We start from the raw sequence: 16,418 nt of genomic DNA, 5'->3' as shown, positions 1-16,418 counted from the left end.
AATAAAAAATGAAAAAAAAAAAAGGTTTTTCTGAAAATAAATTCCCACGTGAAGATATTTTTTTTAATTTTAATTTTTTTTTTTTTTTTGTCTTTTTCAAATTTTCATACCAAATCTTTTTGTAGTGAAATTTCAAAAAAAATTTCCCTTCATTAACAAGGGGATTTTTCACAATAAAATACACATATGTATACATTTTATGATGTGGAATAATTTAAAAATATTTTAAATTTGGAGAAAATAATATCATGTTTGATTAATTAGAAAAAAAATTTTGTTTAATTGGGTTTAATTTTTTTTTTTTTTTCAATTAAAAAATAAAAAAACCATTTTTAAAAAGTTGGAATTTTAAAAAATTTTATTATTTTTAAATATAGGTTATTTTTAGAGATTCCTTTTTTAAACATTAAAAAAACTTGTTTCAATTTGTTTCAATTTGTTGAAACACCATTAAAAGAAGGTGGTTGGGGTATGTGGAATATACAATTACGACAAGTTGCTCAAAAGATTTGGATATACAACAGATTTTTACAAAAGCATAAATCTGCAAACAATTCAATATACATGATAAGTTGGATGGATCAAATCATCAACAAATCAATCTCTTCTCCATACCTTATAAAAATCAAAAAAGAATGGGAAAACTATGCAACTCAAATTGGACATCTAAAAGATAAAGTTCAAACCCTACAACCAATATTAACAAAAAACCAAACCTCTCAAACATTAAACACAAATAATATTTCACTACCACCAACACTCAAAGAAATCTACTCGACAATACTCAACAATCACCAATGCAAATCAAAAGACTATATTGGCAAGAAATATTCAGATCTACTTCTTACTTCGCACCAACAATCAATACAACTATTATGGAAATACACATACGACCAACTTTTTGTCAAAATTCAAAAATTAAAAGATCCAAAAGGCCGTGATACAATGCAAAGATTCCATGCTAGATGTCTTCCGATTAATCATCTACACAACAAAGTTTGCCCCATTTGCAACAATGAAATGAATAATGATCCCTATGGTCATTTGTTTTTCAATTGTCAGCACACAATCAACTTCATAAACCACGACAAATTAAAATATTTTATATATAAAAATTGCAATGGAAACAAAAACTGGTCATTAACAAAAAACCAAACAACAAAATTATACACACTCATTTATAAACCACAAACAAACAACAAAGCATTTAAACCAGATCCAACTATCAATATTAATTTTCATTTTCCAGAAAACGCACAATATAAAAAATACAGGTTCAACTGGAATTATATAAACACAAATCTTGATCTAGTCAGAACACATGCATATTGGAACATAATCTCATTAGTTATTCACCAAATATGGATATGGTTATGCAAATCATTATTTGACATCAATATAACTCAATCAATTGATAATTGGAACAACCAAATAAACAACACAACACTAGATTATGATATATTAAAATCAAAATGGCACAAGCTAATAAGATTGGAATATTCAAGAACATTATCAAACTTTAACCAATACTCAATTAAAAACAACCTCACAAAAACTCAAAAAGAAACCCAATGGTCCGAAACAATCAAAAAATTTAAAAAAGAATGGAGCATAAACACTAATGAACCAATTCCAACAATTACACCACCAATTAATTATTAATTACCTAATCTAAAATAACATACCATTTTAAATTCACAAAAACTAAAAAACCTAAAATAAATAAATAAAAATAACATACTACAATAGTTTATTTATATCAAAAAAAAAAAAAAAAAAAAAATCATCATTTCTATCAACATCATCATCATCATTTCTATCCCTTATTATTATTATCTATATTTTGTGTCTTTTCTCTTTTACAAATAAATAAAATAAAATAAAATAAAATAAAATAAAATACAATAAAATAGAATAAAATAGAATAAAATAGAATAAAATAAAATAAATAAATTTGATATTATTATAGAAATAAAAAAAAAAATTAAATAAAAAATTTGATGACGTTTATAGTTATTAAAAAAATAAAAATAAAAAAAAGGTTAGATTGTTTGGATATTACTTTCAACACAAATAATTAATTTTAATTCGCACTATAAAAAAAAAAATTTTTGTTTTTTATTTGACCCAAAATTATGTTTTTTTTTATTTTTTTTTATTTTTTTTTTTGAAATCTGGTGATTTCCCCGAGACTCTATATAAAAAACTATTTAATAGATTTAACTTAATGTATAGTTTGCTTTTGTGTTTGTCAATTTACAAAAAAAAAAAAAAAAATGTTTTTTTTACCCCCTTAAATTTTAAACTTCTCTTTTTTTGAAATGTTAAAACTTTTTTATTTTTTTTGTTTCTATTTGATATCTCTTTTTTATTATATGTTTACGAATTTATTACAGAAAAAAATTAATAAAAATAAAAAATATTGCTGAAATTTTTACACCCTTAATTAGATATCTTATAACTTTTTTTTTTTTTTTTTTTAATTCATTATTTTTATTTTTATTTTTGTTTTTATTTTTGTTTTTAAAATTAAATAATAAAAAAACAGTTTATTGAAGTATATTACAAAAGGTACAATGGTCATTTTTTTATTTTGGTTTTTTTTTTAAAATTAAAATAAAATAAAATTAAACAGTTTCAAAAAATAAATTAAAAACTGTTTTCTAAACTGTTTTCAAGTTCGTTTTTAGAAATAAAAAAAGTTTTTTAATTATTAATAAAGAAAAAAAAAAAAAAAATTTGGTGGTTTTTTTTTTTTTTATAATTAATTATTTTAACCCACTTCCCCAAAATTTAAATATATCAATTTGTTTTTAACAAAAACATTATTGGTTTTTTTTATTTTATAATTTAAATAGTTTTTTTTTTAATATAAAAACTTTAATATAAAAGATTCTCAATTAAAATATTTTATAATATTACAATGAATACAATATTTACAATTATTTTAACAATTACAATATTAGTATTATCATTAATATTAAAAGTAAAATTTTAAAATATTATATATATTATTGATTATTAAAAATTAAACACTTACTTATACTTTTATTTTTTTAAATAGGATTTATTATTTGAAGGTAGGATTAAAAAAATTAATAAATTAATACCTGGTCCTTCTACAATTCCAGTTTTTGGTAATTTATTACAAATTAACGCAAAAGATTTCCCAAAAAGTGTAAATGATTTCTATGAAAGATATGGCAAAGTTTTTAGATTAAGATTGGGTAGTGTTGAAATTGTTGTTCTAACAGGGCCTGAAGTTATTGATGAATGTTTTAATAAAAAACATAGAGAAATTTTCAAAGAAAGATATATTAAATTCTCAAGATTTTTTGGTAAAGATTATAACATTATTTCTTCAAATGGTGATTATCATTATGTTCTAAGAGGAATTCTTACAAGTGAAATTACAACAAGAAAGTTAAATAATGGCAGATTAGAATCAAATAAATTTATTTTAGAAATGTTTAGTAATCTTTGTAAAGATAATAAAGAAACTCTTGTTAAAAATACACCAAATCAAATTAGGATTCTTGCTGTTAAATTAATATTAAATTTCACATTAGGAATTGAAGAGAATGATGAAACCATTCTAATCATTGTAGAAAAGATTAAATGCATTTTTGAAGCTGCTGGATTATTAATTTACTCTGATTATTTACCATTTTTATTTCCATTAGATATAAAATCAATGTCAAAGAATGATATTATTTCTAGTTACTTTTTTTTAAAAGATTTTATAGGTATAAAACTTGATGCTATTAAAATTAAATATGAAAAAGAAAATGAATTGAAAAATGAAACTACTGATGAAACATCTTCAAAACTAAACAATATTCCAATTATTGAGAATTATTATAAAAATTATTTAGATGGTTCAATTCATTATGATTCAATCTTGTTTTCAATTTCTGATATTATTTTTGCAGCAGTTGATTCAACATCCAATGGGTTTAGTCTTTTAATTGGTCAATTAATTAATAAACCTGAAATTCAAGATAAAATATATGAAGAAATCATGAGAAATGATGAAAATAATAATACAAATAATATATCATTTGCTGATCATACAAAATATCCATATATTATTTCTGTAATGAATGGTAATTATCCATATATATATATATATTGGTATTAATATGTGTTGATATATTTTTTCAAAAAATAAATTTTGTATTAATTTGAATAATAGAATCATATAGATATAATTCTTCAGTACCAATAACTGAACCGAATAAAACAACAGAAGATGTTGAAGTAAATGGATATAAAATTGCAAAAGGTACAATGATAATTAAAAATCTTCGTGGTACACATTTATCAAAAGAGTTTTGGGGTGAAGATGCTTTAGAATTTAAACCAGAAAGATTTAAAAATCAACCTTTATATCAAAAAGGACTTTTTCATTTTGGTGCAGGTATGTTTTGATACCATTTTAAAAAGGAATTAAAATTTACCACTATTTTTTTTTTTTTTAATTTACAACTAATTTATAATAATAATAATAATAATAATAATCATCATTATTATTTTTTTTAAAACAGGACCTAGAGGTTGTCCAGGAGGAAGATTTACAGAATCTTTGACTTTTACATTTTTGGTGATAATGTTAAAGAATTTTAAAATAGTCAATCCAACTGATATTCCAATTGATGTTGAAGGAGAAGTTGGTTTGGCAATGCAATGTAAACCTTTTGATGCCTTATTCATAAAACGTAATTAATAAAAAAAATATTTATTTTTTTATTATTTTAATCATTGTTTTCATTGTTGCAAAAATATAATATTTAATAAATAAATTTAGATACAAATAGAAATGACTTTTCAAAGATTAATAAAGGTTTAAATCAACAATGTTTCACATCAAGTAGTCAATTTCCAACATGTTATCAAACTGAATTTTTTGAATTTGGTTTCAATGGTAATTTTCAACTCAATGATGGTATTGATTGTAGCAGTGGTGTCCAACAATTATCATTCTTTGAAAAGGGTTTCGTTTTTAGAGTTGATCATTTTTTATTTGAATTTTAAACCAAATTTAAACAATAAAATAATTTTTTTTTTTCAAAACATGTTTACAATTTTAAAAATACACAAATATATTAAAACTAGTTTTTTTTTATTTACCTTTTTTTATTAATTTATTTATTTATTAATCTATTTATTTATTTATTTATTTGTTAATTTATTTATTTGTTATTATTATTATTATTAATATTATTATTATTAATTTAATGGTGAAGCATGAGTAGTTGATGGGCCAGTAGTGGTTGGTGGTGCAGCATGATTAGTTGGTGGGCCAGTAGTGGTTGATGGTTTAGCATGAGTAGTCGATGGAACAGTTGGGTTGAAGATGCAGCATGGTAGTTGATGCAACAGTAGTGGTTGATGGTGCAGCATGAGTATTTGATGGAACAGTAGCGGTTGGTGGTGCGGCTGAGTAGTTGGTGAGCCAGTAGTGGTTGGTAGTGCAGATGGGTAGTTGATGGAACAGTTATGGTTGATGGTTTAGCATGAGTAGTTGATAGAACAGTTGTGAATTTTCTTTTGATATATTCATGTATTTTAAATAAAATTTCATCTTGATTCCCATCATAATAGCCAGTTTAAATATCAGCTAAAATTCTATTATAAACTAATTGATTATTTTTAAATAAATTAAATTTAAAATAATCATTGATTATTGATTCTTTGATTTTTATAATTGAAAACTCTTTATTAAAACTAATTTTATATTTACTATCTTTGTTATTAAAAATTAAATTATTTTTGTCATATTGATTTTGGTTATTATAATTTTTAATAAATGATTTATTATTATTATTATTATTATTATTATTATTATTATTATTATTATTATTATTATTATTATTATTACTATTATTATTATTAATTTTTAACCATTTATATTATTTTCATCCTTAGAACCATCACTATTGTTTGTTTGTTTGTTGTTTGTTTGTTTAATTTATTACCTTTAAAATTGAAAATATGATTTTTTTTAAAAAAAAAAAAAAAAAATTTCAAAAAAAATAATAATCATTTATTATAAATTACATTTCATTTTTTCAACTATTAACCAAAATGTTCTTTATTAATAAAAATATTAAAAAACACATAAATCATTCAATAAAGAATATAATAATAATCTTTTCAATTTTAATAGATTTTTTTTTTTTTTTTTAAAATAATATTAATTTTTTTTTATTTTTTTTTAAAAATGATGATGTTTTTATCGAAATTATTTTAATTAAAATTTAAAAATTTTAATCAGAAAAAATAACCCGTCCCACCACACCCTGTTTTTAAACAATGGTTTTTATTATTCAGGTAAAATTTAAAAAGACTGAATTGTTTTTTCAGTTTATATCTCATTTTCAACAGTGGTGAATGTGGTCAGTCTACACACTAAAAAAAAAAAAAAAAAAATTAATTGAATCAAAATAAATAAAATTTAAATAGGTTACCCCACACACAATTATTATTTTTTCTGATTAAAATTTTTAAATTTTAATAAAAAAAAAAAAAAAATTAAATGAAAATTTAACTTGATTAAAAAAAAAAAAAAATTATAAATACTTTAAAATTTTTTATATAATTTTGTTTATTGTTTTATTTAGAAAAAAAAGAAAAAAAATGACAGAAAATATTCACAATAATAGCACTTATAATAATAAATTAATAAGGGATAGAAATGATTATGATGATGTTGATGGTAGTGGTGATGTTGCAGTGATTGGTATTGGTTTAAGATTTCCAAGTGGTAATTTAAAAGAATCAATTTCAAAACCAAATCAATTATTTAATGAATTATTGAATGGATTGGATGGAATCGTTACAACTTCTGAAAGATGGTCTGATAATTATTATTTAAATGGTGAAATCGTTTCAAAGTTTGCTGGTTTACTTCCACTTGATGAATGGAAACAATTTGATCCAATCTTCTTTGCAATTAATCCAAGCAATGATAATGTCAGTTCAATAGATCCACAACAAAGATTATTATTAAAATGTATGTATTTATTAAGTGTTTTTGAACTTTTCCACAAAAAATTTAGATATTTATATTTATTTATTTATTAATTATATTTTTAAAATAAAATCAACAAACAGGTGTATGGGAAGCATTAGAAGATAGTGGTATTGATCCAATTAGTTTACGTGGTACCAATACAAGTACATTTATTGGTAGTAGTACTATTGATTATAATGATCTTCAAAGATCACCATTGGAAACTCAAAATAATATTTTTGGTTCCACAACTCATTCTATTGCAAATAGAATTGGTTATTGCTTTGATTTTAGGTATGTTTTTGATTTATCTTTTCTTTTACCACAACTATAATTTTAACTATTATATTAATTTTAAAAAATAGAGGTGAAAATTTAACAATTGATACAGCTTGTTCAAGTTCGTCAAATGCAATTAATTGTGGATATAATTCAATTAAATCAAATAAATCAAATGTTTCAATTGTTGGTGGTGTTAATTTTATATTAGGTATGTGATAAAAAAAAAAAAAAAAAAAAAAAAAAGATATTAATTTGATATTTTATTTATTTATTCAAAGACCCACACATTTCAAAATCATTCACAAAATTAGATATGCTAAGTCCAACAGGTAGATGTCATACATTTTCATCGGATGCTGATGGTTATGTTCGTTCAGAAGGTGTTGGTATCGTTGTATTAAAGAAATTAAAAGATGCAATCAAAGATTCAAATAACATCTATTGTGTAATCAAAGGATCAAATTCAAATATCGATGGTAACTTTGATAAATTAAACTTTTATTCACCATCAAAATCATCTCAGTATGAAAATATCAAATTAGCAATCAAATCAACCAATGGTCAAATCAATGAATCTGATATTGATTATTGTGAAACTCATGGTACTGGTACTCCAACTGGTGATCCAATAGAATTAGAAGGTATATCAAGAGTTTTCAATAATAAAGCGTCAACAACTACATTAATAAATAATAACAAACAAGTTTTAGTTGGATCAATTAAATCAAATATTGGACATACTGAAGGTAAGTTAATTAAATTTAATTAAATATAAATAACTATAGTCAATTATTAACTACTAACATTAAATATTATCTATAATAATAATAATAATAAATAATAATAGCATGTTCAGGAGTTGCATCATTAATTAAATGTTGTTTAATGTTTAAAAATAAACTATTTCTTCAAAATATTAATTTCAAAGAACCAAATCCATTAATTAATTTTAAAGAATGGGGATTAAAAGTTGTCACTGAACCAATTAAATTTAATGAAAATAAATCAACTGTCATGTTACTTAATAATTTCGGTGTTACAGGTAAATATATATCATTATATTTTATTATTATAAAATAAATAATTAATATTTTAATAATGTTTTTTATTTAGGTTCAAATGTTTGTTTAATATTATCTGAATTTTATGGTAATCAATTTAGTTATAATAAAAGTAATAGTTATCACAAAATCAAAATTGATAATAAATTTAATGAAAAAAAGAAATATTTAATACCACTCTCAAGTAATTCATCAACATCATTAAATAATTATAAATCATCAATAATTAAACATTCAAATTCATCATCAACCACAACAAGTTTTAAAGAATTTGTACATAATCAAATTAAATTCAAATCAACATCATTAATTCAAAAATCAGTTATAATCGCAAGTGATTGGAATGAATTTCAAGATGAAAATAATCAAATCAAATTAGAAAATAGTGATAATTTAATTTCAAATATTACAGTTGAAAAAAAGAAATCGCCAATCACAGTAATGGTATTATGTGGTCAAGGTTCACAATATAATAAAATGGCATCGTCATTATATGATAATGAACCAATATTTAGAGAATCTGTCAATAGATTCGATAAAGAGTTATTCAAATATTATGGTTATTCAGTTTTAGATAAATTAAGATCAATTGATGATAAAGATTTAATATCAATTCATCAACCAATTTTAGCACAACCTGCAAATGTTATCATTCAAGTATCACTTTATGAATTATATAAACATTGGGGTGTTTCAGCAGATATTATCATTGGTCATTCTCTTGGTGAAATATCATCGTCATATTGTTCAGGTATAATTGATTTTCAAACATTATGCTACTTGACTTACCATAGATCAGTAGCTCAAAATAGAACCATAGGTACAGGTAGAATGTTATCAGTTAATATTAGTTCAGATGAATTCATTAATAAATATCAATCTACAACTAAATATGAATCATTAGAAATTGCATGTTACAATTCACCAACATCGATCGTTATCTCAGGTAATGAAGACTTATTAAATGAAATTACCAATGAATTCAAATCAAATGATATCTTTTGTACAATGTTAGGATTATTATCATCATTTCATACATCAAGTCAACAAATGATTAAAGATGAAGTATGTTCATTAAATATTTCATCGAAACAACCATCGATAGCAGTATTTTCAACAGTTACAACCAATTTATTCAATCATCAAAGCTCACCATTCAATGCAGATTATGTATTTAATAATATTCGCCAACCAGTTCGTTTCACACAAACAATTACAAATCTTTACAAACATATCGAATCAAATGATATGGGTAATGAAATTACATTCATTGAAGTTTCACCACATCCAACATTACAATATTACTTAAATCAAATGAAATCAACTCAATCAAGTTACTTTAATAATGGTAAAAACATTACAATCTATTCACCATTAAATAAAAAGAAGAATGATTATAATGAATTCTTAAAGACAATCTCTTTATTATATGTCAATAATAATTTTGATATTAATTTCAAATCACAATTAATCAATAATAACAATACAAATCAATTGAATAATTTACCACTTTACCAATGGGATGATAAAGAATACTTTAAAATTAATTCGTTTCATGAAAAGATTAAAAATGAAGGTCCATCCATTCATAGTCTTGGTAATAATACAGATTCACCATATCCATCATATCAAACATTTATCGATATCAAGAAATTACCATTCCAATGGTTAAAAGGTCATCAAGTTAGTGATAAATTCTATTATCCAGGAATGGGATATGTTCTCAATTTATTATCAATTTATCCAAATCAAGATATTACAATTGGCTCATTAGAATTTAAATCACCATTGGTATTAACAGAAGGTAATAATCAATGTTTACAAACTACAATTGCACCACTATCAAAGAATGAATTCAATATTAAAAGTCATTATAAAGATCAAAAAACAAATCAATGGATATTATCATCTCTTGGTAATTTTAGTTTAACCAAACATAATATTGAAAATAATGAACCAATTAATATTCAATCATTAAAAGATAAATGTAATTTTACAAGCATATCAAAACAAGATTTATATGAAACTATTAGAATTAAAACAAATTTAACATACAAAGGTTTATTTCAAGGTGTAAAACAATGTCATATCGGTAGTAATTGTTCATTGACAATAGTATCATTAAATGAAATTTATAATCAAAAAGAATATAATCATTTATTGAACAATAGTATTATGGATACATTTTTTAATACAGCAATTTTAGATACTTGTTTACATGGAGTATTGGTTGCAGTTACACAACCAATCGTACTTGATAGAATTGAAGCTTTCAAATTTTACTCTTCAAATTATCCATCATTTAATAATAACAACAATAGCAATAATAATGATACAATTAAAGAATTATATGTTTACTCTGAAATTAGAGCAAGAACCAATTCTCAAACATATTCAGGATCAATTAAAATCATACTTCCAAATGGTACATTATTAGTTGATATTGGAAATGTAGTTTGCACTATTGTTGGCTCCAATCCTGATAGTACTATAATTTGTAAACCACCATCAAATGAAATTTATACACCATATCTTCAATCAAAAGATTCTATGATCAATAAACCTGAACAATTCAAACATTTATATAGAGTAGATGAATTTAGTGTCAAAGAAGAAGGAAATCGATTCATTTCAAAGGGATTATTACCATCATTATTTTATAAACACATTAATAAAAGATGTCCAAGTATCAATTTAGAATCATTAACAACATTAGAATATGATCAATTTAAACAATTATATTATGATAATAGTCTAGCAAATGAAAATCTTTTCAAATTCATTTTTGAAGTTTTAAAAAAATTCCAAAACAATCCTAATATAAATAATAATAATAATAATAATAATAATAATAATAATAATAATAATAATAATAGTAATGGTTATAATAATTATGAAAATTTATATATTAGAGCAACTAAAGTAATGGCAAAACAGTTATTCCCATTAAAAGATGATGATTCCATTACAGATACACCACAATCATTATTTGAAAGTGGTTATTTAGATGAATTTTATAAGAATTCAAATGTAATTAAACCATCAAATAATTTATTAAGTGAAATTATAGTTGAAACTCTAAAACCAATTTTAAATGAACCAATTGTATTTCGTATATTAGAAGCAGGTGGCGGTACTGGTAGTCTTAGTTTATTAATTTTAGAAAAGATTTGTAAATTATTAAACGATAATAGTACAACATCAATCATTAATATAGAATTTACATGGAGTGATGTATCTGCATCATTTTTCGCTGAAATTAAAGAAAATTTCTCATCATTTACAAATCATAACAATTTAAATATTATCTATCGTGTATTAGACTTAGAGAAACCATTATTAGATCAAGATCTTAAAGCATCCTATTATGATTTCGTTGTAATGTCAAATGTTATGCATGTCGTTAAGAAACTCAAACCAACATTAAATGAAATTCATAATATATTAACACCAAATGGTCAACTTTTATTTATAGAACCACCATACAAATCATTTTATTTTGATTCGATATTCGGTTGTTTTTCACAATGGTGGCCATCCTCTGATAGTGATATCGAATTAAGACCTGATAGATGTTGTATGAAACAAGAGAAATGGATTAACCTTTTAAATCAATGTAATTATAGAGATACAATAATGTCTGGTAATGATAATTTAGTATTTTTAATTCAAACTAGAAAACCAACAATTAATGAAATCATTTCAGAACAATCAATATCATTAGATCAATTAAATTCTTTCAATAACATTATTTTATTTAGTAGTAACAGTAATAATATTAGAAATATTAATAGTTATAAAAATGATATCTGCAGCAGTAGTATACAAAATTTAATAAGATTAAATCAAGAATTAAAACACAAAATCGTTAATATTAGTAATTACAATGAATTTCAATCATGGATTACAAATTATCAAAATAAAGATGATTGTAATAAAACATTAATAATATTTTTAAAATCAATTGAATCAACAATGAATACTTTTAATTTCAAAGAGATCACATTTGAATACATTCAAATTAATCAATTAATATTAAAATTAGAATTATCAAATAATTTCAAACATTTATTATTATCATTAAATTCAACCACTGATAATTATTTATCATCATCAATTATTGGTGCTGCTCGTTATTTCGTTGAATTCCCACAATTAGATTTATTAACTTTAAATTATGATAATATTTCAATTGAAAATAATCAACAATTATCATTAATCAATTATTTAATCAATCCAAATAATAATATTCAAAAAGAATTTACAATTAATAATAATAAAGTATACTATGAAAGATATTGTAGAAGATCAAATAATATTAAAAGTATATTCCAATCTAAATCATTTGAAACCAATAAAGATAATTTATATATTCAATTAAATTCAAATTTAGAATATCAATTATATAGTAAAAAAGCTAAATTAAATTCAAATGAAGTAGAGATAGAAGTTAAGGCAACTGGTATAAATTATAAAGATTATTTAATGTATATCGGTATGATTGGTTCAGATTTAGATATTAAGTATGGTAAAGAGTATGAAATTGAAAATGGTATTGGTATTGATAATCCAAACATTGGTAATGACTTTAGTGGTATTATTACAAGATTAGGTAATAATGTAAAGAAATTTAAAGTTGGTGATCAAGTTTGTGGTATTGGTTCAAAAGCAAGTAGTTCACATGTTATTGTAGATTTCACTTCTATTTATTATAAACCATTAAATTATAGCCATTCAGTTTCAGCATCAATACCATCTATTTATATTACATCATTACATAGTATCTACAGTATTGGTAATTTAAAATCAAATGAATCAATTTTAATTCATTCAGCAGCAGGTGGTATTGGTATATCATCTTTAGATTTATTAAAAAGTAAACAACATCAAGGTTATATATTTTTAACAGTTAGTTCAAAAGATAAAGAAGAATACTTAATAAAGAAATATGGATCATTAATTACTGCTATCTATTCATCTCGTAATAAAAACTATGTCAAAGATATAAAGAATAAATTAATGGAATTAGGTGAAGTTGAACAACAAGGTGTAGATTTAATATTAAATACATTATCATCAGAGTATATGGATTCAAATTTCCAATGTTTAAATTTATCAGGACGTATCGTTGATTTAAGTATCACTCATCTCACACCAAATGATTATATGACAAATAATCATTTCAAATTTAATATGACATATAGTAATGTAGAAGTTGTCGATTTCACTAGTAAATTAATCAAAAGCTATTTAAAGAAAATTATCAAAATGATTAATTCAAATAAATTAGAGTTAAGTGTACCAATCATTGAATATTCAAATAATCAATTTAAAGATGCAATTGAATATATAAATCAAAGAAAACATATTGGTAAAATCATTGTTAATCATAATCAAGATGAATTTAATAGAGTTTATAATAATTATCAAAGTAATAACAATCATATCATAATGAAACATTTATATGATATTTCAAAATTAAATATTGGTAAAAATATTTTACTCACTGGTCAAACTGGTATTGTTTTAGAAATATTAAAATATTTGGTTAAATATTCAAACCATTCAATTGAAAATATAATAATACTTTCAAAATCAAAATTAAAATGGGAATTAGAATTATTAATCAATCAAAGCAAATTTAAAAAAGATAATAATATTAAATTCCATTTCAATCAAATAGATATTGAAGATTCAAATAAAGTTAATCAAGTATTAAATCAATTAGAATTAAATGAAAATATTACAAACATTGATTCAATCATTCATTTTGCATTTATGAATGATATTGGTGATGTTCAACAAGTCGATATGAATCGTTTAAATAATACACATGGTGCTAAAACAATTGGAGCAATTAATCTTCACAATCAATCAATTAATCGTTCATGGAATATCAAACAATTTATAATGGCATCATCAGTAGTCTCAATATTTGGATCAGATCAACAATGTTGTTATGTTAGTGCATGTAGTGTTATCGATTCATTATCAAAGTATAGACATTCAATTGGATTACCATCTTTAGCCATTAATTTAGGTGCGATATCATCAACTGGTTTCGTATCACGTAATAATGCAATTGAAACAATGTTTAAGAGTTCAATTTTTAATTTATTCTCACCTCAACTCGTAATTAGTTCATTAGATTTATTCATTCAAAATCAACATCAATATCCAAATTACTGTTTATCAGATTTCAATTTTGAAGTTTTACCATCAACTTTAACAAATCAATACCATTCAAAATTTGATTTTGAAATTAATATTGTTAAAAAATCAAATCAAATGAAATCTTTCACTGGTGGTAATGGTGATAATAATGAAATTATTCGTTCAACAATTTTAAATAAAATAAGTGAATTATTATCGATTGATGAATCTAAAATCAATGAAGACCTTCAACTCACGCAATATGGTATGGATAGTTTAGTGATTGTACAATTAAAGAATTTTATCGATAATCAATTAGGTCATAATATTATCACAATTCAACAATTACAAAATAATAAAATCAATCAATCAATTGAAATTATTAAATCGGCTCATAATAATAATAATAATAATAATAATAATAATAATAATAATAATAATAATAATAATAATAATAATAATTTAGTTAAAAAAGAACAACAATCACTTGATGAATTTATTAAAAATGAAACTAAATTAAATGAATCAATCATTTCAAGACCATATTCAATTAAAAATATATTAAATAATAATAATAATAGTAAATCAATATTCTTAACAGGTTCAACAGGATTCTTGGGTGCATATTTATTAACAGAATTAATTAAAATGAACAATATCTCAAAAATTTATTGTTTAATAAGAAATAATTCAAAATTAACAAATCCAATCGATGTAATTATTAATAATTTAAAGAAACACCAATTAATTAATATGAACAAAGGATCACCAAATCAAAGATTAAATAGTAATATTGAAAGTGGTGATAATAGTGATAATAATAGCCAAATAAGTGAAGATCAATTAATTAAAATCATTCCAACGATTGGTGATATTTCAAAAGATAATTTTGGTTTAACTGAACAAGATTATTTAAAACTATCAAATGAATGTGATATTATTATAAATTCAGCAGCAGATTTAGATTTAAAATCAAACTATGAAGAAAGTAAAACTGTAAATGTCAACAACGTTAATCAAGTTATAAAATTATCAGTTTCAAATAATAGCTCACAAAAATTAATAGTTCATTTTTCATCACTTGCAGTATTCATTAATCATCCTTTTAAAGATGAAGAGGATTTCGAAGAAACAAATTTAGTTCCAAGTTATAATTCTACGCCAATTGGATATGTTCAATCTAAAGTTATTTCAGAGAAATTATTAACAAACGCAGCAGAATCAAGAGGTATACCATCAATCATTATTAGACCACCTGGTATGTAGCATATTAATATATATTGATTCCAATCAATTAATTTAGTATTAACCTTATATATTTATATATAATATTCCAATAACTATTTTCATTGCTATTTTAATTATAGATATATTCTCAAATCCAATAACAGGTATAGGTCATTCAAATGATTTTATATCACTTTTAATAAAATCTTCGAAAGAGATTGGTTATTATCCAAATATTCATAAATCAGTTTTCACAACTCCAGTTACAACTATAGCTAAAACCACAATCGATTTAATATTCAATGAAAACAGTTGGAATCAAAATAAATCAAAACCAATTTCAATTTATAATTTTAATGGTGATTCAATTGAAATGAAATCATTTTATAGGGTATTAGAAAATAGTTTTAAATGTAAAGAAATCGATTTCTATGAATGGATTGAATTAGTTTCAAAATCAAATGGAAAATCATCAAAAAGATATTCAACATTCCACATTCACAAAAATCAAAATTTATTATTAACAAGCTTTAAAATCAATAGTTTATTCAAAATGTCAAATAGCACAAAAGAATTATTAATTTCAATTGGTTCATATAATCATCAGGATTGGGAAATTAATGAATCAATGATTTTTAATGATATCATTAACAATCATTAAATAAAAAAAAATTACATTT

At 22.3% G+C, this 16,418-nt stretch overlaps 5 protein-coding genes across 5 annotated transcripts; 3 read left to right on the top strand and 2 right to left on the bottom strand.

Moving 5' to 3' along the window:
- Positions 1-488: 488 nt before the first annotated feature.
- DDB_G0290749 (hypothetical protein) lies at positions 489-1,662 on the top strand (the record flags this gene model as incomplete). Its single annotated transcript, XM_630492.2, has 1 exon — positions 489-1,662. A coding segment is annotated over one exon (1,174 nt), but the record flags the coding sequence as incomplete, so codon positions are not given.
- Positions 1,663-2,923: 1,261 nt separating this feature from the next.
- Positions 2,924-5,034, top strand: CYP514A1 (cytochrome P450 family protein; the record flags this gene model as incomplete). The annotated part of the gene is made up of 5 exons (XM_630491.1): positions 2,924-2,986; positions 3,065-4,106; positions 4,196-4,420; positions 4,548-4,718; positions 4,808-5,034. The coding sequence occupies 5 exons, from the start codon at positions 2,924-2,926 to the stop codon at positions 5,032-5,034; spliced, it is 1,728 nt and encodes a 575-aa protein (XP_635583.1).
- A 195-nt stretch (positions 5,035-5,229) lies between these two features.
- DDB_G0290741 (hypothetical protein) lies at positions 5,230-5,403 on the bottom strand (the record flags this gene model as incomplete). Its single annotated transcript, XM_630490.1, has 1 exon — positions 5,230-5,403. One exon carries the CDS (start codon positions 5,401-5,403, stop codon positions 5,230-5,232), a length of 174 nt encoding a protein of 57 aa, XP_635582.1.
- Positions 5,404-5,609: 206 nt separating this feature from the next.
- On the bottom strand, positions 5,610-6,378 carry DDB_G0290739 (hypothetical protein; the record flags this gene model as incomplete). Its single annotated transcript, XM_630489.1, has 2 exons — positions 5,610-5,880; positions 6,302-6,378. The coding sequence occupies 2 exons, from the start codon at positions 6,376-6,378 to the stop codon at positions 5,610-5,612; spliced, it is 348 nt and encodes a 115-aa protein (XP_635581.1).
- Positions 6,379-6,639: 261 nt separating this feature from the next.
- pks34 (beta-ketoacyl synthase family protein) lies at positions 6,640-16,399 on the top strand (the record flags this gene model as incomplete). Its single annotated transcript, XM_630488.1, has 7 exons — positions 6,640-7,015; positions 7,117-7,309; positions 7,381-7,505; positions 7,576-8,043; positions 8,145-8,339; positions 8,411-15,769; positions 15,879-16,399. The coding sequence occupies 7 exons, from the start codon at positions 6,640-6,642 to the stop codon at positions 16,397-16,399; spliced, it is 9,237 nt and encodes a 3,078-aa protein (XP_635580.1).
- Positions 16,400-16,418: the final 19 nt, after the last annotated feature.

Source organism: Dictyostelium discoideum, assembly GCF_000004695.1.
Source record: "Dictyostelium discoideum AX4 chromosome 5 chromosome, whole genome shotgun sequence".
Taxonomy (NCBI): domain Eukaryota; phylum Evosea; class Eumycetozoa; order Dictyosteliales; family Dictyosteliaceae; genus Dictyostelium; species Dictyostelium discoideum.
Note: the sequence above shows the minus strand (reverse complement) of the source record. Positions and strands in the feature narration are given on the sequence as shown.